The sequence below is a fragment of the Brassica rapa genome, chromosome A03 (assembly GCF_000309985.2).
Source record: "Brassica rapa cultivar Chiifu-401-42 chromosome A03, CAAS_Brap_v3.01, whole genome shotgun sequence".
Classification (NCBI taxonomy): domain Eukaryota; kingdom Viridiplantae; phylum Streptophyta; class Magnoliopsida; order Brassicales; family Brassicaceae; genus Brassica; species Brassica rapa.
Genome location: NC_024797.2, coordinates 22,490,747 through 22,509,132, shown reverse-complemented (window position 1 = coordinate 22,509,132; position 18,386 = coordinate 22,490,747). Strand labels below are relative to the sequence as shown.

General features: G+C 37.4%; 4 protein-coding genes across 7 annotated transcripts; 1 reads left to right on the top strand and 3 right to left on the bottom strand.

The window, feature by feature from the left end:
• Positions 1–2: 2 nt before the first annotated feature.
• LOC103861119 (U-box domain-containing protein 52) lies at positions 3–5,660 on the bottom strand. The gene is made up of 8 exons (XM_009138824.3): positions 4,689–5,660; positions 4,458–4,579; positions 4,076–4,376; positions 3,567–4,003; positions 2,854–2,955; positions 2,342–2,770; positions 1,490–2,248; positions 3–1,390 (listed from the first exon to the last, which is right to left on the bottom strand). Exons 1-8 carry the CDS (start codon positions 4,891–4,893, stop codon positions 1,211–1,213), a joined length of 2,535 nt encoding a protein of 844 aa, XP_009137072.2. The 5' UTR covers positions 4,894–5,660; the 3' UTR covers positions 3–1,210.
• Positions 5,661–5,929: 269 nt separating this feature from the next.
• Positions 5,930–8,351, bottom strand: LOC103860603 (probable isoaspartyl peptidase/L-asparaginase 3). Of its 4 annotated transcripts, none has more exons than XM_009138240.3 (8): positions 8,131–8,351; positions 7,718–7,889; positions 7,579–7,643; positions 7,107–7,493; positions 6,967–7,025; positions 6,785–6,889; positions 6,304–6,537; positions 5,930–6,204 (listed from the first exon to the last, which is right to left on the bottom strand). In XM_009138240.3, the coding sequence occupies exons 1-7, from the start codon at positions 8,191–8,193 to the stop codon at positions 6,318–6,320; spliced, it is 1,071 nt and encodes a 356-aa protein (XP_009136488.1). In that variant the 5' UTR covers positions 8,194–8,351; the 3' UTR covers positions 5,930–6,204; positions 6,304–6,317. The 4 variants fall into 4 exon arrangements, with proteins under 4 accessions (XP_009136488.1, XP_018512954.1, XP_033142389.1 ...); XM_018657438.2 differs by having other exon boundaries at positions 5,930–6,211; positions 6,305–6,537; XM_033286498.1 differs by having other exon boundaries at positions 5,930–6,207; positions 6,316–6,537.
• Positions 8,352–8,481: 130 nt separating this feature from the next.
• Positions 8,482–11,033, bottom strand: LOC103860602 (uncharacterized Rho GTPase-activating protein At5g61530). Its single transcript, XM_009138238.3, has 10 exons — positions 10,857–11,033; positions 10,428–10,513; positions 10,066–10,328; positions 9,916–9,978; positions 9,817–9,835; positions 9,638–9,736; positions 9,493–9,570; positions 9,163–9,407; positions 8,910–9,066; positions 8,482–8,824 (listed from the first exon to the last, which is right to left on the bottom strand). The coding sequence occupies exons 2-10, from the start codon at positions 10,486–10,488 to the stop codon at positions 8,679–8,681; spliced, it is 1,131 nt and encodes a 376-aa protein (XP_009136486.1). The 5' UTR covers positions 10,489–10,513; positions 10,857–11,033; the 3' UTR covers positions 8,482–8,678.
• Positions 11,034–11,282: 249 nt separating this feature from the next.
• On the top strand, positions 11,283–18,383 carry LOC108868755 (sugar transport protein 3). Its single transcript, XM_009138234.2, has 3 exons — positions 11,283–16,172; positions 16,406–16,746; positions 17,178–18,383. The coding sequence occupies exons 1-3, from the start codon at positions 16,037–16,039 to the stop codon at positions 18,255–18,257; spliced, it is 1,557 nt and encodes a 518-aa protein (XP_009136482.1). The 5' UTR covers positions 11,283–16,036; the 3' UTR covers positions 18,258–18,383.
• Positions 18,384–18,386: the final 3 nt, after the last annotated feature.

Here is an 18,386-nt window from a genome sequence, read left to right as displayed (position 1 = left end):
TCATGTATTATTTTGAAAAATATGTCATTTAATATTAATTAACAGTATCTTTATATATTTATCAACCATCTTTATATACTTTTATATACACATACATGTACACATTGACGTGAGCACCTTATAACTAAGTATTTATCACAACTAAAATATCTAATTTTTTGGATGTTAAAATATTATTTTTCTTAATGTTTCTTTTACTATCGACTAAATTGTAGTAAAATGAATTGTCTTAATAAATTTTTTTTTTTTTTAACTATTATTCGTTTAGAAACTATAATATGAAACCATTGGTTCGACATCACGACTATCTAAGATTCATAACATGAAAACAAACAAATAATAGTATTTTTTTATTATCACAGGAAAAAAAAACATCAAATATTATAACCGAACAAACTAAATAAATATTAATTTAAAATGACAGTTATATTTTAGGAGATTAAAAACAAAAAACAACCTAAAACTGAACCGATATCCAGATTAAACAAATTAATGTCCTCTCACATTCTGTGTAAGGCGCGGATTATTACCTAGTTTATGTATTATGAAACATATATATATATATATATATATATATATATATATATATATATATATATTAAATGACATTATTTCATTGGATTACTTTGTGGATGTATTATAATCAAGTCTAAAAATATGATATGTACAGATGTAGGTTTATAGCATTTATTATCTGCATTAAATGGCTTGAATAGTGGATGATATTCAATGTTGGACAAAATAGCAGGTGCTTGGTGGTCTGAGATAAGGATGTTATGGAGAGCAAAACTCCAATTATATTTTTCTTTTTGCAAAACTTCAAATTATGCGTTTGATAAATACAGTTTTAACTTTATCAATAGTCATGTGCATTTGCTGGCCTTACCTAATGGATATCTCGTGTTTGACATGATAATGTAGGTGCGGGTTATTTCCTGGGGATGGTCCACTATCCACATAGCAGTCTATTTGGACTGAAACGAGAGTAAGACTTTTATCAAACGAGTAGAAAAGAAACACGATAAAATTTAATAAAAAGACATTTATCTCTCTATTGTTTTAATCTTGCATCTCATCACACAAAACATAAAATCGTTGGTACAGAGACAAAGGGAAGAACAAAGAGAGAACCCACACGAAAGAGATAAATAGTAAACACATAGATAGAATCCATATTACTTATTGTCGAATCTCTCTCCCTCTCTCAATATTATTTATTGGCTTTCCACTCCATGATGGCTGAGTAAAGAGTGTAATTAGCAAGAAGGTTCTTGTTAGGCAATGGAAGATTCGTCACTGGCGACGTATCATTCTCTCTCAGCCAGTCCTCTATGGCTTCACGATCATACGTGAACCCATCTGCAGCCACGCAGGGCTGGTTCATCACTCCCTATGATCAAAACCGAATAAACAATTAGGTCAAAAGAAAAAAAAAACAAGGTTTCTTGTTACTCAAGTAACCAGTTACATTCCTAGGGCTTATACTAACCTTGAGAAGTGGGCAAATGAAATGAGATGGAGGATCCAACGAAGTTCTCGAGAGTGAGTTTTGAGCTTTCTCAACAACTTTCCAAAGCCTTTCTAATGTCGGTATGATCTGATCTTTAAGGTCTGGTCTGTCTCTGCGTCTCATTTCAGTACAACACAATCCCAAAGCAGCTAACTCACGAGTCTCACTAATAGGCCAAGATCCAGCTTTCACATCCAACAGTGCCATGAACTCAGCATCGTCCCCTATCGCTTCTTCCACCATATGAGTAATCGCTATGGCTGGCTTCGCGGTTATGAGCTGGAGAATCACAACACCTAGAGAATACACATCTGACTTAGGTGAGATGATCCCGGTCCGCTGATACTCCGGGTCGATGTAACAAAGCGTTCCCACGGGACTGGTTTTCTTGAAGACGGTTAGTTTAGAAGCAGCGTCGTCTTGGTTAACCATCGTGGAGAGACCAACGTCGCCGAGTTTACTGACGAAGTTTTGGTCGAGCAAGATGTTTCCTGGTTTGAGGTCGCGGTGAATGATTGGTCTAGGCTTGGATTTGTGGAGGAAGACAAGCGCTGAAGCGACCTCTAACGCGATCCTGAAACGCTCGAACCAAGGGATGGGAGGTGTGTCGTTGACTAGCATCAACCTGTCATCTAAGCTTCCGTTGTCCATGTACTCGTAGACGAGGCAGCCTCGCTCAGGACACGCCCCGAGGAGAAGGACGAGGTGAGGATGACGGATCTTGCTCAAGATCTCAAGCTGTCAAAACAAAAAAACACAAAATGTAGACTCTGGTCGGTAACTTAGGTTGGAAGTCCATCTAACTTAATACAATACGGATTATTATCTCACCTCTTGATCGAACTGTTTAGATAGCTGAGTTTCTCCAGCGTGAAGGACCTTTACAGCACCGGTCGTGTGATGGAGATTGCATTTGTAGACGGTTCCATAGGCTCCAACTCCGATCTTGAGATCTTCTGAAAAATCATTAGTCGCGGCTGTGATTTCCTCCCACGAGTAATGCTGGTACTGTATCCCGGGACATACGAGAGAAGCTTGGAGCTTATCTTTCTCTTTAGCTTCACGTTCTGCTTTGATCTCAGCTTCTCTTCTATGTAAAGCCTCTTTCACCATTAGCTCTTTAACCTTCTCTGCCTCCTTCATCACCTCTTCGTACCTCTGCCTCTCCTTTGAAGCTGTGTCTTTAGCTGCTTCTTCCTTTTCTTTAAGATCCACAAGCTTCTCTGACTCCTCGAATCTTCTCTGGTTTAGCTCAGTTAGCTGCAAACAAGACACAAATAAAAACACGTTATGCAACATAATACGTGGAAAAAAAACATAATATGCGGTTCAAGAAACTGAACCTTTTTCGAGGCATCCACATTCTCGTTTTGAGCCATGGCATACATCTCCTGAAGATGTTGCAGTTCGGATCTCAGCTTCTCTATCTCAAAGGTCAGATTCACCTACACGATTAGACCTTATTTCAGTACCAAACAAAAACATGTTCCGTCTCTCTCCCGTAAAAAAACAAAAAACAGAATCAAGATCAAAATGATTGTTGTATATAACTTTTTAATTCGGGTTTTCAACATGTTTGGTATTAGATTTAGGTACAACATTAGAAACATAATATTACTAATTTTTCTGGTTAAAATATCAAAGTAACATGTAATATTTTTTAAAAAATTAACTAATTATAGTCTTAAAACATTTTTGCCCAAGTGCCCTTAGTAATATTGAGCCGGCTGGCTAACTTATACCGTTACAGACTAGTTACATCTCTTCATAACTGAATGTAACGGTCTCTAATAGTTAAGTCAACAACGTACATATCTTGTTCTCTAAGTTATATCTCAAACTGATATGATAACTGGCTCTCATCTTTTTTGAGGTGGTCCTGAAATTTTGGAGATTAGTAAATGTTTCAATTTGGAGGTCTAAAATTTTTTTTAATACAAATTTGGGGGTTTATGCATATATAAATTTTTCAAAAAATTTTGGACATGAAGCGAATGTTTCATCAGGTTTGGTTCAAGACCGGCCCTGCTTGAGAAGAAAATAATCAAGAATCTACCTGATTATCGTTGAAGGAGTGGAAACTGATGCGTCCATCAGACATGTTAGAAGCTTGATGAGAAACCCAAGAATAGTTCTCAGGAACAACTGCACCCCACTCCATATTAGCTAGCTCGTGGTTGTTGCTAGAAGAAGAGCTCATGATCGATCTCCTTTCCTCATGATCTCTCCATCTAGAAGTCCAGCTCATAGCGTGATACGCCTCCTCTCCCATTGGAAACGATGCGCTAAAGCTCTCATTGTTATTGTTATAGTTACTCTTCCTCCCTTCATTACCACCGCCGCCGCTCAGTACAATCTGCATCCCTCTCTCTCTAGACACATCTGATTGACCCGTCTCGCTACAACTCGTGTCCATGTGAGCCACACCGCTGCTTCTCATCTCCGAGACTCGAGACTGAGCTTCCGAAACAAACGAGTTGAAGTCTTGGTACTCTGTGTTTCAAAAGAGCATGTTAATAACTTGACGTACTTTATTATGTAAAACTATATAAATTTTTTAATTACCAGAAGGGAGTCTAGGACTATCAGTGGAGCCACTCGTGGAACTACTTGTCTCCAGTCTTATGCTTCCGCTAGCGTCTGAATCAGAAGGACGCACGGAAGCTAGCTTCCCCTTTGAAACCACGTAGACGGTGCAGAATCTTGGCACAGCGGTCGCGATCATGGAAGACATATCGATCTTTCTTGAGAAGAATCCTCGTAGAGACATTCCTATAACGAGCTTTGTGACTCCTGTTCCAGCAATCTCTTGCGCTATAGCAGCAGCAGGATCGTTTGATTCAAGCACGAGAATCTCTACTTGCACCTATTTTTTTATACCATTTGTAATTATTTTTTTTGTTTTTGGATTATGAGAAAACAAAACAAAACAAAAAAGAACAAAAACCTTTCTCCTGTCGAACATCTTCTTGTAAGGTTGAAGTATCTCTTTTGTGTTCCAATCTAGTTCTTGTTTATAAGCAGATACGAGATCATCTCTAAGCTCTGTTACCGATATCGCATTCCCCACTGAAAACCAAACAAAACAAGACTCGGATCTTTGTAATTAAGGCACAACAGATGACTTGTGCATCAAGTTACAAAAATATTCCGAGTCTTGTAGTCACAGGCAACTTACTTGGGGTAGGGATGTAAGTGACAGGAGGACGGACGTAGAGCAATGTGAAATCAGAGAAGCCTTCGGGGATGAACTTCTCAAGAGCCCAAAAGGCTACGTATTTGCTCTTTTTCTTTCCATTAATGGCTACAGCTACAGTAGGAGGTGGAGGAGGAGGTAGAGCTAGGTGAACGCTTAGCGCTCTTGCTGCTTTTTTCTCATCCATTGCTTTACCTGAAAGTTTTGAAAAAACACCGTCTAAAATGTACTGTGTATCAATACCTAACTTGCATAGTACGGAACAAAGCAGAACTTACCCAATATATATTTTCGATCAGAGAACAATGAGGAAGGAGGAGAAGAACCCCAAGTTTGGTAATGTTGTGAAAAAAATTTTAGACGAAAGCATTGACACAAGCAAGCACGTTGTTGCCGCCACAAACCGCATGTATATACTGTTATAGTCAGCTCCCTAATTAATTAATTTTCTTCATACGTTGAACCAATAATACAGACTTTTCTAAATTTCTTATATAGTTTTATCATCATATTCGTCGTAAAAGGATCTACGTTGGTATATCCCCCAGATTGCAGTTTTTTAAACAAAGTCAAACAAACGCTATAAAAATATCCAGTTTAAAAAAAAAAAAATTCTTATCCATCAGCAAAGGCATGAGAAGCGACCTATATATCAAAATTATAAATTACATCGAAATAAAAATGAATTCTAAAATTGAAGAAGGGGCAAGAAGCTACACTTTTTTATCATCCTTAAGTTGAGAACCCAATCCATTATTACTCAGCAACGACTGTTTCTCTGTGAGCATGATTCATGGACATATGCACAGTCCTTTACATCACCAAATTTGATACCTTTAAACTTTTGTATAAATTTTAACGTATAAAACTTGATGTTTTTTGAGTTTTATCTCAAGACCACCCTTACATGGACATGTATATTATTTTATGTTTAATACTTTAGTTTGAGTTTATGAATTAGATGGTGTTTAAAAAAAAAGAGAGTTTATGAATTAGATATTGAGATGAACCTTGAAATTACAGGGTGTCATTATTATGATGTAGTTGTTGTCTACATGATATTCCCCTTCCCTTCTGTCACGTCTTTTCTAACCATTTTTTACTATATTCTATGATTACATATTCTAACAAAACTAGAACTATAACATGATTTGTATATATCTATCTTCTTTATTAATGAAAAACTTGCAATAAGTTGAGAATTAATATAGAACCGTCGAGGATATACCAAGGAATTCCCCAAGCTTTATGTAGCTCGTATGTTTGACAAATATTTAATATTTAATCACAAAACTACATGAAGTCAACTAAGCATATATGTTCTGTTGTTTACAGGAACAATAATAATAATAATAGAGGTTCCTGAGTCTCCTTGCCTGGCCAATGGGGAGCAGATTTTTGTTTTAAAGAAACAATAATTCAGAATATTCTCCAACGAGCTTGCCGTTCCGTATTTCCAGACATGAACTTCGTGGCGTTTCTTTATCTTTTTAGAAGCCTGGCTGCAAAGGAATTTTTTTTTATCAATACTAAAAATTTCAAGAAACTCATTTGATATGAATCAATCAAATATGATTCTTAGTAACACAAAATTTACCTGTTTTTTTTTTTTCATGGGAGAACCGTGAAGACTTGAACATCGTCCATGTTAGGGTCCCGGACTGAGTACTGAAAGGTCCAGCCATGGCAAGCTCCTGCGTGAGACCCGTTCTTGTCAACAGCAACAACCGCTCCCACAAAATCAGGAAACTTCCTAGCGATTCTCGAGACCGCGTCCTTAGCAGCTTGCTCTGGTTTCATTCCTTGTCTCATGCTCTCCACGACTTGGTAACTTAAACCACAGCCAAGTAAACCAGAGGAAGAACCATCATAAGTAACAATCAAGAAAAAATAATAATAATAATAACCATTTAACTTTTAACTTAAACATGCCATACAGTGCATGCACGTTAATAGACATGATTCATCAGTGTGACCAATGCAAACAACCAAGAAAAACATGTCTGGATCATTACCTTGCTTTAAGCTAGAAAATACAAAATCTATAGCTTTGCTCACAGAGATTGGGTGATGATTACCAGGGAAGGAAGCGCATCATGATGTCTCCATCTCCAGTTGCACCACACCCACCTACTTCATCATCAGCATAGGCTGATGAGCCCGCTATAGGCCCATCACCCACCCTGTGTTTCATAATCAAGACTTAAAAATGGTTTTTTCTTTTAAATCTTTGCATGAAATAAGAGAGTCAGGGCATTACCTTCCGGGAATCTTGAATGTTGCACCGTTGGTGGATGTCCCAACAGCTATATGCCCCATCTATTTAAAAGGACTACACTCAGTTTATCTCTTCATGTCAAAAAAAAAAAAGATGTATAAGAGACTGAAACTCATCCTTACCTTGTCAATAACAGCCATCGATATGGTATCATGGTTGTGAGGACCAACAAGAGGAATAAGTCTATACTCTATTGTTCCCATCTCACAAGACTCAGTAGAAACATCCATACCACCATGTTTCGGCTTGTAAGGTCCACAGCCATTCGCAGGGACAACGTTCTTTCTAAAATTGGGCTGACACCGATTCTCTTTCCAGTCCAACCACTTCTTTAAAGATTCAGGGGAGCTCAGGTTCATAGGTCCAGGAAGACCCATGGAGATAGCAAAAGCTGATGCTCCTTCTCCAGCTAACAACGTGTGTTGAGAGTGCTTCATCACAAGCCACGCAGCTCTTATACCGTCTTTGACATACCGCATTGCAGCAACAGCTCCAACCTCCATAGTCACCTAAGAATCTCCAAACAGACTTGAGAGTCATTTTCTTCAAGATCTTTGATGCATTTTTACAGAAAGGGATTTAATTATTTATTACCCCGTCCATGATTAAAGCATCAAGCATGGTTTCACCGTTCTCATTCGGACTTCCTCCAGGCCCAACTAATCAAAATAAAATTTATCATTTTGCAAAAAGTAAAGTTAGATAAACTAATGTTTTTGATAGGCTTTTTTACCTGTACCGTCACAGCGGAGTTCCTCACAAGCAGAACAACCTTCCACAACAGCCTCTACTGCAGAGCTTCCTTTATCAACTGATCTCCAAGCTGCTCTAACCGCTTCTATGAAAGGCCAAGTGCTCACCACTACTGGGAACTTCTTTGGTTTCCCCAACTCTGCTTCAGCTGCCTGAACCAAAACCATTCAGACAGAACCTAGTTAAGGATCCGGTTTTCAGAGTATGTACATCCAAAATAAGAAAAGCATTCAAATTTGGCAAAATCGAGAGATATCTAGACTTGGAAGCAGAGACCCAAAACGCTTTTGTCATGACTCATGACTGGTTCACCTACCTAACTCATAAAGTGATCAAAGTTTCGATTTTTATTCCCCAGTTCCAACTGAATTGAGATTTTCAGAAGTCACTTACCGTCAGTAGAGGCAGAAACAGAAGGAGAGTAGAGAGAATAATCGAAAGATAGCTTCTCGCCATGACCTGTGAGCTTTAGAAGCTACAAAAGTTATCTGTCTTGCTCTATTGACTTTATGTTCATTGGTCTGCTCATGACTCAAATAACTGCCAGTATATACGGTTCGGTTTGAATCGGTTTGGAGTTGGTGAAAGAGCTCATGACTCAGATAACTGCCAGTACTATACGGTTCGGTTTAATCGGTTTGGAGTTGGCAAAGAAAACACAATCAGCTGTGTTCTCTGATCGGCAAGGTTAAGCTAGTTGCGTTAATAGCAAGGTGATTGCTTTATGTTTCATATAGAAGAAAGTAATCAGAAAATTGAATTCTTACTTATCAAAACAATGTTACACAAAAACCATATGAAACAAAGCTTATTTACTAAAACCACTAGTTAATCATCATCCACATCAACAATGCATATGTTCTTCTCGTTTGGTCCACAAATTGAGAAACCACTGACTTGAATCTGGGGACCATTAGAGAAAGACTGGCAAGCTGTTGTTTTCACCTCCATACAGTCTCGTCTGCATCCGTGAAAATCGCGTTATGATGTTCAATCAGGCACTGCACAACCTCGACCGCACCAAAATCAACTTGAACAATATCATCTAGAGAGATTGATGAAGATGCATCTACACCTTCTCCTTCATCTGTAACCCATTGAAGATATATATAAACTCTGCTTTTAGTGGTAGAAGTATAAAAGCTAAGTTCTTTATTGCGGTTTTTGTTTACCTGAGAGTAAGTCCCATGGAGTAGCAGTTTCAAAGTCGTTGCTTTTCTTAGGACTCCTCGATGGGCGTCTCCAATATTCCCTATAAGACTCAGGCCTCTTGTCTTCTCGCCACATGATCACCGGAGCCATCTCCATAGCTAGGCTGTGTGAATCCATCTGTCCAAGTTCGAGAAAACGATTCTCAATCATCAAGATTACAAGCCAGTGTTAACTTATAACTACGTTGAGTGATTATAGAGAAGACATTCCTACCTTGTTGAGCTGTGATTTCTCGCTCACACGAAGTAACAACGCAGTTACGAACTCAAGTGTATTATAGTTCACACTGGAAAGCTTTTGGAGTGACTTTCTCATTCTGTTAACGCTTGACCTTGCATCTTTGATTTCATTATAAAGCTCAAAAGTTGTTAGTGGTGTTGGAAGGCTTGCGAGATAGTATTTCATGAGGGCAGCGACATCAACTGGATTCACGCCTTCAGGTATTGACGCGCTAGGATCTGACAAACAAGTGACTAGTTTAACACAGAATCCTCCCTGAGCCATAAGAGTCAGAGAAGAAAACTTGTTACAACGTTGGTTTACCTTGATTGTAAGCAGAAACCAATTGCTGGATCAGCTTTTTGTCTCCTTCGGTTTTGAACAAGTTCGGTGAGTTAAGTCCTGAGGAGAAGAAACATCGTATGAGCTATATAAGCAGTACAGCCACAATTAGTTGGAATATTCTTACCTGTTAATATGAGATAGTCTGCGCACTTGATCATTATTATTGGAATAGGTCTGGTCGACTCTTGCCGCTGGACAGTGACCTCAATCGCAACACCAAACACTGAGCACAAAAGACAAGCAAAGCATAAACTTAGAATGATTAACCAACGTCTATAAATGCATAAACCGCGACTATCGTACCATCTGAGCTGGCAACTCCCTGCAGGTTTACAAAGAATCAAACATTAGAGACAAAACTCAAATCAACAGCTAGAATCAGATGCAAGGCTCAATATATACCTTCTGCCATCTTTCGATATCCGTCAAAAGAGTCTTGCTCTTCTGTGCAGTCTTTTTTGCCGCCTTAAAAGAAAACGAACATCAAAAGAACATTAGCTCTCACACGTTGGAAAATGAAAGTTGGAGAAGTTATTTATTTGAATAAATTACCTCTTCCACTTTGATCTTTCCAACGGAAACCTTTTCTTTAGTCTCAGTGATACCTTTCCTGACCAAAGTCCCAGTTGTGGCAGCAGCTGTTATGAGGTGTTCTTGCACAGCGTGTCTAGTTGCAGGCTGCTGAAGAATCGCCCACCTGCTTTTGAACAACGACCCAACTCTTTCAGCAACATCACTAACATTCACTTTCGCATCCTTAGCCACTTCCCCGACAAAAGCACCAGCAGATTGCCTAGCTTCCCTAAGCTTCGTTCCTATTCCACAGCATAAAACAATAGTAAGCCTTCCTTCAACCACAAACACATACTCACACAGAGAGTAAAGACGTTAGTTAGTGTATAAACTATCTAAACCTGAGGAAGAAAAGAATCCACTAGTTCTCTCCTGCCATTGTTGTGAGATAAGAGAAGGCATCGCTTTGAAACAAATCACTTTAAACCTGTTTAGATCAATAAACAAAAAAAAAGGCTTCATAAACTCTCAATACTCACTATTCTTTAGCAAACTATGTTTGATTATGACACAAACACATAGGCCCTACTATTCGTTGTAATCAATCTTATAAATAAATAAAATTATCTAAAACTAAAAGTCATCAGCTCAGCTCCATCCAATCATATACAGTTTTTCTATAGAAGAAACAAAACCTTTGAACACAACATTTCAAAAAGGAGATAACTTTTTAGAAACCAACCATAAACCCTAAACCTATAATCTCTAACCAATCAAATCAACGGACAATCGAAAATAACAAAGTGACAAGAGCAATCGAGCATCAAAACCTTTTAGAAGTCCTCAGAGAAATTTGAGACGATCGAACCCGATCCCTTGAGACGATCAAAGACGACGACGACGACGAGATCGTCCGAGGAGAAACAAAAGTTCCACCCTTTTAAATTTTCTCTGGGCTTTGAATTTTGAATAGGAAAGTCATCCTTTTGATTTTTCTTCCGTAGTAGTGCCACGTGTAGAAGTTTTAGAGGTGGAGCCATCAAAATCTAACCATTTTCCAGTTTTTTTTATTTTAAAATAAAATTATTTACTAGTCCATCGTCTTTTTCTCATTATCGAAATTGAGACCTAAACTTCTAATTTGATAATTTGGCCCATCATGTCTAGTGTTGCAGAAGTTCAGAACATAGTGAAATACAAAAACTACAAGGAATAAAACTAATAAGAAATAAATTTTACAGATTAAACTAATAAAAACTACATAAAACTGTCATTTGTTATCATAAATTTTACCCTATATATTAATCTGCCAACATATAACTCCACATATATTCTATTAAAACTGAAGTAAAAAATAATATTTACATATTTTTAAGTAGTTTATACAGATTTTCGTTTTTTTAAACTAATTTTAATCATTTAATTTATTTTATTTTTTAATTAATTTGACATCATTTATTACAAAGTATAAAACATAATTTACATATTTTTAAGTATTCTATCACATTTTGCTTTTTTTCTCTTTCTATTATAGTAATTCGACATCATTTATTTTACTTCTTAACCATAATAATTTTACAGGTTTGAATGAAATTAATTCATTTGTGACAAGATTTCAAAACGGTTAACATTTTTTTTGTACAATCAGCTAGAATCATCCATGTATCCATTCAAGTATGAATCAAGTTTTTTGGATATCGGCTTTTTTGAGTTCTAAAATTAAACTTTATTTGAATACTAGAGGAGCCCGGCGCTACGCGCCAGATTTCGATGATAATATATGTGCTAGTGGAATTGAAATTAATTTCATGGTCTTGAAAAACAAAGTATTCATCTAACATATGAAGTTGAATTAATTTCTATATTACAAAAGAGAATATTATTTTATTTTGACAATATTACATATTTGGTAGCCAATAAAGAATTTTACAATATATTTATTTGTATGAGGGTAAATATTTTCTGACTTTGATTTTTGTTTGTTTTTAGTTTGTTTAGTTTTATGCAGCTTTAAAAATTACCAACCAAAAGAAGAATTCAAAGACAAAAAAAGCATACGAAATTCCAAGGAAATAAATCTAAAATCGTTCAAATATTATCATCAGATTTCAGAATTGAAATACTCTGTTCATCAAATATTATCATCAGATCAAAATCACAAATTTTATGGAACTTGCTCCTCAAATACTTCACTCTTCAATTTTTTTCCTTTTTCGTACTTAATATTTATATTCATCCTCAGATTATACATAGCTAAAACTAAAAGATGTTCCTCTTGGTGATTTTCAAACATAAAGAGCTATAACATTATCAGTTAAAAAATCACAAAATTAGATAAACTCTCGAGCCATCTCATATGTTTTTTTTATATTAGTTTTGTTCTCATATTCCTTTGCTTTCCAATAAGCCAAATATTGAATTTCATAATGATTCCTTTATTGATGTGTAAATGATATTTTATTTATGTTAACTCATTAATTCCACCAAATGGAATGAGTAATATTTGGAAACCGAGCCTTGGGTGTATAAACTCGCTTCCTAAAGCTTTTGTATCATGGTAGTGGATAAAATCATCTTTGCCTTTAAAGATCTCGATGTAAGCTTATGTTTCCTCTCCAAACCCCTGCTCCAATTCCTCAGGCTCCTGCACAACCATCTCTTCGTCCTGATCCTGAGCCTCAACTTCATCAGCAACCTAAGTCATCAGCTGAAAATTCAAAAAAATCAAGAGCTCGCATTGTCTTCTGGTCTTTCGTCCAAGGATGAAGAAGTTGGTGGCTAAGACATTTTGTTTTTATTTTTTCAAGACTATCCCTACGTACTGAATAATTACTGTGAAATTGTTATGGGTTATGCAGTAATGTAAGCAATTCAAATCTCTGTCTTATAAAAACAAATTGATTTAAGAAGAAAATGTCATGTCAGATTATTCTGAAACAATAGAAAAAACTCGATTTTGGTTTGAGAGTTTCAAACCGTAACAACTCTGTGCTTAGGTTTATTCAAATACTGAACCGTTTGGCGGATTCTCCTGGAAATCCTGAGCTGATATGATTTTGTATTTCTTCATGATCATCGGTATCTGCATGTGTTTTTGTGCAGTTGGTGGATTCTCCTGGAAATCAGACATAATCTGTTCATAGAGAAGTGGTGGATTTTGGTGAGACATCATTAACATCAACATGGATTGCTGCAGCAAATCTTAACTAAACATTGATTTGTGAATCGAGGTGAAATGTAGAGAAGCGAATTTTGATTCATTACCTGTCCCATTACAGGAACTGTGAGAATGTTCTGGATTACCGGATCTTGTATTCCCCTAGACCCTAGCCTGCAAGAAGAAAACAAAATAAACTAAGGTCACTGGCTCTCTCTAAACCGAGAAAGGAAGAAATAACAATGAAACACATAAGAGGATTAGAACTGGACTTACTCTAGGGTCTTGTGGATTTATTTTTATCGTTTCAGTGTGGTGTCTCACAACATCATGATACCACTGCTCCCTGAATAACTCAGTATCTGTATTACAAACACAACATGATATTAGTATAACTTGCTTTACCAATATATACTTGCAAAACCAAAATACCTTTCTCATGCTCCGCCGCACCAATACAGGGATCAGAATACTCTTGCTGCTCCAATTCCTTCTTGACTCCTCAGCCTCTTCAATGTGTCTGGGACTCTGGGATATGGTGCTCCGCAAGAGCTTTCTGGTAAGTCTCAGTCAGATGTTCATAGTCTGTCGAGACTTTTTCCAACGTCCACAGAGCTGTTCCGTTCCTAGCCTAAGCTTTCTATCCCTTTTAACAGCCTTATCACAGTCCTTCTCATCATACTGAATCAAAGACATTCATATCAGGTTCAACCCCGTGCCGGGTAAATCATCATATTGCATGAAACATGACCATGTTTAGACTTAGCCACAATCCACATACCAAGTGAATCACTATAGACTAATATACATAAGAACTAAACACGATGCACTCATAATACTGAATTCAACATGATCACATTTAGACTCAACCACGTACCAAGCAAATCACATAAAAACTGTTAGACTATTAATATACATAAAGACTATACCTTCATCGGTTTGTGCTTAGGCAAAACAGTGGAGTTAGCATTTTTGGTCGCTGGATTTTCTTCAAAGCTTTTGAGTGAGAAGAATGAACTGATAATTTTAGGGTGTAGAAATCCACACTATCAGATGCCAAAGCATCTATTAGGCCAGCATAACCATTGTCAAGCTTGAAAGCAGTGACTCCTGGTTTGTTATGGCGAATCAAAGCTGCATAAGATAAGATAAATGTAGTCTTTAGTAGATGTACATAACCAAAACATTATAAAAATCACATAAGGTTTTGATCATCTAAATCTTTACTTAGTATAAACCACCAGAGCAGGCTTACATGATATTGCGTTGAGAGATTGAGTTTGAGCATTAATATCTGTGACGAAAGTGAAGTTTGATAGCAATCGTAACTAAACATTGGCCTTCATAACTAACTCTTGACTTCGAGGATTGTTCTGAACTATCGTGCCTACAAAATCAGCAGCTTTGGCTCGAATATTAGCTTGAGAGTTCTTCAGAAAGCCGAGAAGAGGGACCAAGCCTCCAATCGAATGATGATCTACACAATAGTAAGTAACCATTTTTTAAACTAAACATGGGAAGGTGTAGCAGAAACTGAAAGCAAGATGAAGGATTAAAAATAACACTAAATCGTGTTCTGGATCAACGAATATCAAACCAGAAACATGACTCGATAACAAAAGCTCTTAAAACAAAATTTGGTTTCATTCTAAGAATCAAAAATTGAAACTTGAAACTAAAAGCTTGAAGTAGATTGATTTGTTCTAATAGATTGTTAGGATGATTCAGAGTGAAGGAATGCTAACCTTTTTGTAGTTGAACCTCCACGCCTTTGAAGAGCAAAGGTGCCATTGAAGATAGATCGTGTATGATGGATTTAAGAAGGAAATTAATAGGGATGAATCCATAACCGATTGATTTCTGGATCGTAGGAAGAAGATAAATAAATCAATCAAAACCCTAGATTTCGCTACAGCTGAGAAGATGATGAAACTAAAAAAAAAAAGAAACGTTGCGTTTCGAAATATCATAATACGATTTATATGGGACCGGGCTTGCTAAATCAAAATGCACAGACCAAATATAAAGACAGGCCCAACCAGTTTCGAAAATAATAGTGTTACGATGCGTTTAGTAAATCAGACACGTGTCAGCTCAAGATATCTCCAATTAGTGACGTGTCTCTCTAAAATTATAGATTTTCAGACGGGATTTGAGTCGATCCTTCTAGACCCGGATAGGTTCGTAAAAACCTAAAAATATTCAAATAATTAAAAAAAAATATTTGTGTTAAAAAAAATAAAAATAATTTATTAAAAAAAAAAGTAAAAATCAAAATCGGCGCGGATCAAGCTCCGGTTTCCATTATTTGATAGGGTTTTACCGTTTCTGCATAATCACACTCGACACTCCAATGCCCTTCTCTATTACTGGATTATTAAACAATCAAAACATGCAACTTAGTGGGTCCGATCTCATCTCCAGAGCTTATCATCCAATCATTTACTTTAAGAAGATAATCATCTCCTCTTTCTTCATCAAATCAAATGTTAAATCAAACAACAAACAAAAAGATAATGATTGTAGTAGGCAAAATAAAGAAACAAATAAACTTTTGACTTGTCTACGCAATAGAAAAGTCTTTCTTCACATGTCTATTCTTACTATTGTGCACTATAGATTTCTCATTAGCCAAACAACAACCAAGAGTTCCACACTCGAGTCCAAAAAAGACACTCCAGTGGTCCAACAAGTTTGCATACCTCGAAACTCATCAACATTAAGATGATATAGACTAAAATCTACTCTAAGAGAGATTTATTTGGCCATTTCTTGGAATTATAGCTTGGTTTTAGTTTCTTTTGAAGAAAAGTTATCACTTGTGTTGTGTCTGATCTGTCTCTCTACGTGGACATGGAAGAAAAAGAATCAAGAAAAGGAGCCATGGCTGCATCAAAATCTGGCGGGAAGATAACTTATTTTGTGGTGGCTTCATGTGTTATGGCCGCCATGGGAGGTGTCATCTTCGGCTACGACATCGGAGTTTCAGGTTTACATATATAACATATACTTTATAGTTTTCGATCGTTTCAAATCCATGTTTTGTGGTTGTATTCTCATTTATAAAAAATGATTGACATAACTATAGCTGACATGAGAAAAGTATACATTAAAACTAGAAAGAAAACGTAAGCAAATTGGTTTATGTGGCTGATAAATTAAAATGGATTTCTTAAACGTGTTTTTAGATATAATATGGAAATCATGTAATGACCTACGTAGGTGGAGTGATGTCAATGGGGCCATTTCTTGAAAGATTTTTTCCAAAAGTATATAAGCTCCAAGAAGAAGATAGAATAAGAAGAAGCCATAACAACAAGAACCACTATTGCCTTTTCAATAGCCAACTTCTTACGTCCTTCACGTCTTCTCTCTACGTCTCCGGTTTCATAGCTACTCTGTTAGCTTCGTCAGTGACTCGTTCTTGGGGTCGCAAGCCCTCTATATTTCTAGGCGGCGTGGCTTTTCTCGCTGGCTCTGCTCTCGGCGGCTCTGCTCAAAACGTTGCTATGCTCATCATTGCACGTCTCTTGCTAGGTGTAGGAGTTGGATTCGCAAACCAGGTACGAGTTGTGTAAAGTAGAGATAGGACAAAATATTGTTGTGTTGTCTTAATATCTTACAAGAGAGTTGTATATACACAAGACTTAGACATATTTAACTAGGAATATAACTTATCTAAATCATCTAAATTAACTAATCTTTATCACAATTAAATTTCTATAGTATTGTTGGTTTGGATTTCATAGACTTCATAGAATTCACTTCACAACAATTAGTTCACAAGATACACATCTTGCTCTACAGTATATTTCCATTTAGTTGGACAATGTGATATGTGAACATGGTCACAATATCTATAAATGTTTTAAAAATTATTAAACAGTAGTTAGCTGCTTTAGAAGGGATTGGTGCATAGACATGTGCTTAAACGCCGTATAAACTGATTTTTAGAACAAGAGTTGTTTGTTTATGTTTGTTTGTGTTTGTACAGTCGGTTCCTCTATATCTGTCGGAGATGGCTCCGGCGAGATACAGAGGAGCAATCAGCAATGGCTTCCAGCTCTGCATCGGAATAGGGTTTTTAACCGCAAACTTCACCAACTACGAAACTCAAAAGATCAAAGAAGGCTACGGTTGGAGAATCTCTTTAGCGACAGCCGCGGTTCCAGCTTCAATCCTCACGTTAGGCTCACTCTTTCTCCCTGAAACTCCCAACAGTCTCATACAAACCACCGGGGACGTTCACAAGGCCGAGCTCATGCTCCGCCGTATCCGTGGAACAAACAATGTACAAGACGAGCTTGCCGATCTCGTTGAAGCCAGTTCTGAGTCAAACTCAAACGCACGACACGGGTTCTTGAACTTGCTCCAGACAAGATACAGGCCTGAGTTAGCGATGGCTTTTGCTATACCGTTCTTTCAGCAGGTTACGGGCATCAACGTCGTCGCTTTCTACGCACCGGTTCTGTTTCGAACCGTCGGGTTTGGGGAGAGCGGTTCGCTGATGTCGACGCTCGTGAGCGGGATCGTGGGAACAGCTTCGACGTTCTTGTCGATGCTTGTGGTCGACAGAATCGGTAGAAAGACTCTGTTTCTGCTAGGAGGGTTGCAGATGCTTGCGTCGCAAGTTATCATCGGTGTGATCATTATGGTGGCGGAGGTTCGCGACGGTGTGATCGGGGAAAGGTACGGTTACGCGGTTGTGGTTTTGGTGTGTGTATACGTGGCGGGGTTTGGGTGGTCGTGGGGTCCACTAGGGTGGCTTGTACCGAGCGAGATCTTTCCGTTGGAGATTAGGTCAGCGGCGCAGAGCGTGACGGTGGCGGTTAGTTTTGTGTTTACTTTCGCTGTGGCTCAAAGCGTGCCACCGATGTTGTGCAAGTTCCAAGCGGGGATTTTCTTCTTTTATGGAGGGTGGGTGGCGGTGATGACGGTGGCGGTGCAGCTGTTTCTGCCGGAGACTAAGAATGTTCCGATCGAGAAGGTGGCTGGACTTTGGGAGAAGCATTGGTTCTGGGGGAAACTGACTAGGAAGCGTGATTGCCAAGGAACCACTTCTATTAGTAGTTAATCTCCCAAACATATAATCTCAAGTTATGTGAAACCATCAAAGATGAAAATGAGTGTATTCAAATTGTTATCTGAAGTGATTTATTCATATGAAAAATAAATAAATAAATTGCACTATTTATTCAAATAT

What these genes read in the sequence shown, in the direction of transcription:
- LOC108868755 (XM_009138234.2), top strand. Translation starts at nt 16,037, where the DNA reads ATGGAAGAAAAAGAATCAAGAAAAGGAGCCATGGCTGCATCAAAATCT. An exon ending in CTACGACATCGGAGTTTCAG is followed by an intron (nt 16,173 to 16,405) that starts GTTTACATATAT and finishes TGACCTACGTAG; the next exon opens with GTGGAGTGATGTCAATGGGG. An exon ending in GAGTTGGATTCGCAAACCAG is followed by an intron (nt 16,747 to 17,177) that starts GTACGAGTTGTG and finishes GTGTTTGTACAG; the next exon opens with TCGGTTCCTCTATATCTGTC.
- LOC103861119 (XM_009138824.3), bottom strand. Translation starts at nt 4,893, where the DNA reads ATGGATGAGAAAAAAGCAGCAAGAGCGCTAAGCGTTCACCTAGCTCTA. An exon ending in AGATGTTCGACAGGAGAAAG is followed by an intron (nt 4,377 to 4,457) that starts GTTTTTGTTCTT and finishes ATAAAAAAATAG; the next exon opens with GTGCAAGTAGAGATTCTCGT. An exon ending in TCATTTGCCCACTTCTCAAG is followed by an intron (nt 1,391 to 1,489) that starts GTTAGTATAAGC and finishes TTTTGATCATAG; the next exon opens with GGAGTGATGAACCAGCCCTG.
- LOC103860603 (XM_009138240.3), bottom strand. Translation starts at nt 8,193, where the DNA reads ATGGCGAGAAGCTATCTTTCGATTATTCTCTCTACTCTCCTTCTGTTT. An exon ending in ACTCCGCTGTGACGGTACAG is followed by an intron (nt 7,644 to 7,717) that starts GTAAAAAAGCCT and finishes TATTTTGATTAG; the next exon opens with TTGGGCCTGGAGGAAGTCCG. An exon ending in ATGCTTTAATCATGGACGGG is followed by an intron (nt 7,494 to 7,578) that starts GTAATAAATAAT and finishes GGAGATTCTTAG; the next exon opens with GTGACTATGGAGGTTGGAGC.
- LOC103860602 (XM_009138238.3), bottom strand. Translation starts at nt 10,488, where the DNA reads ATGCCTTCTCTTATCTCACAACAATGGCAGGAGAGAACTAGTGGATTC. An exon ending in GAAAGATCAAAGTGGAAGAG is followed by an intron (nt 9,979 to 10,065) that starts GTAATTTATTCA and finishes TTTTCTTTTAAG; the next exon opens with GCGGCAAAAAAGACTGCACA. An exon ending in TCCATGGGACTTACTCTCAG is followed by an intron (nt 8,825 to 8,909) that starts GTAAACAAAAAC and finishes AATGGGTTACAG; the next exon opens with ATGAAGGAGAAGGTGTAGAT.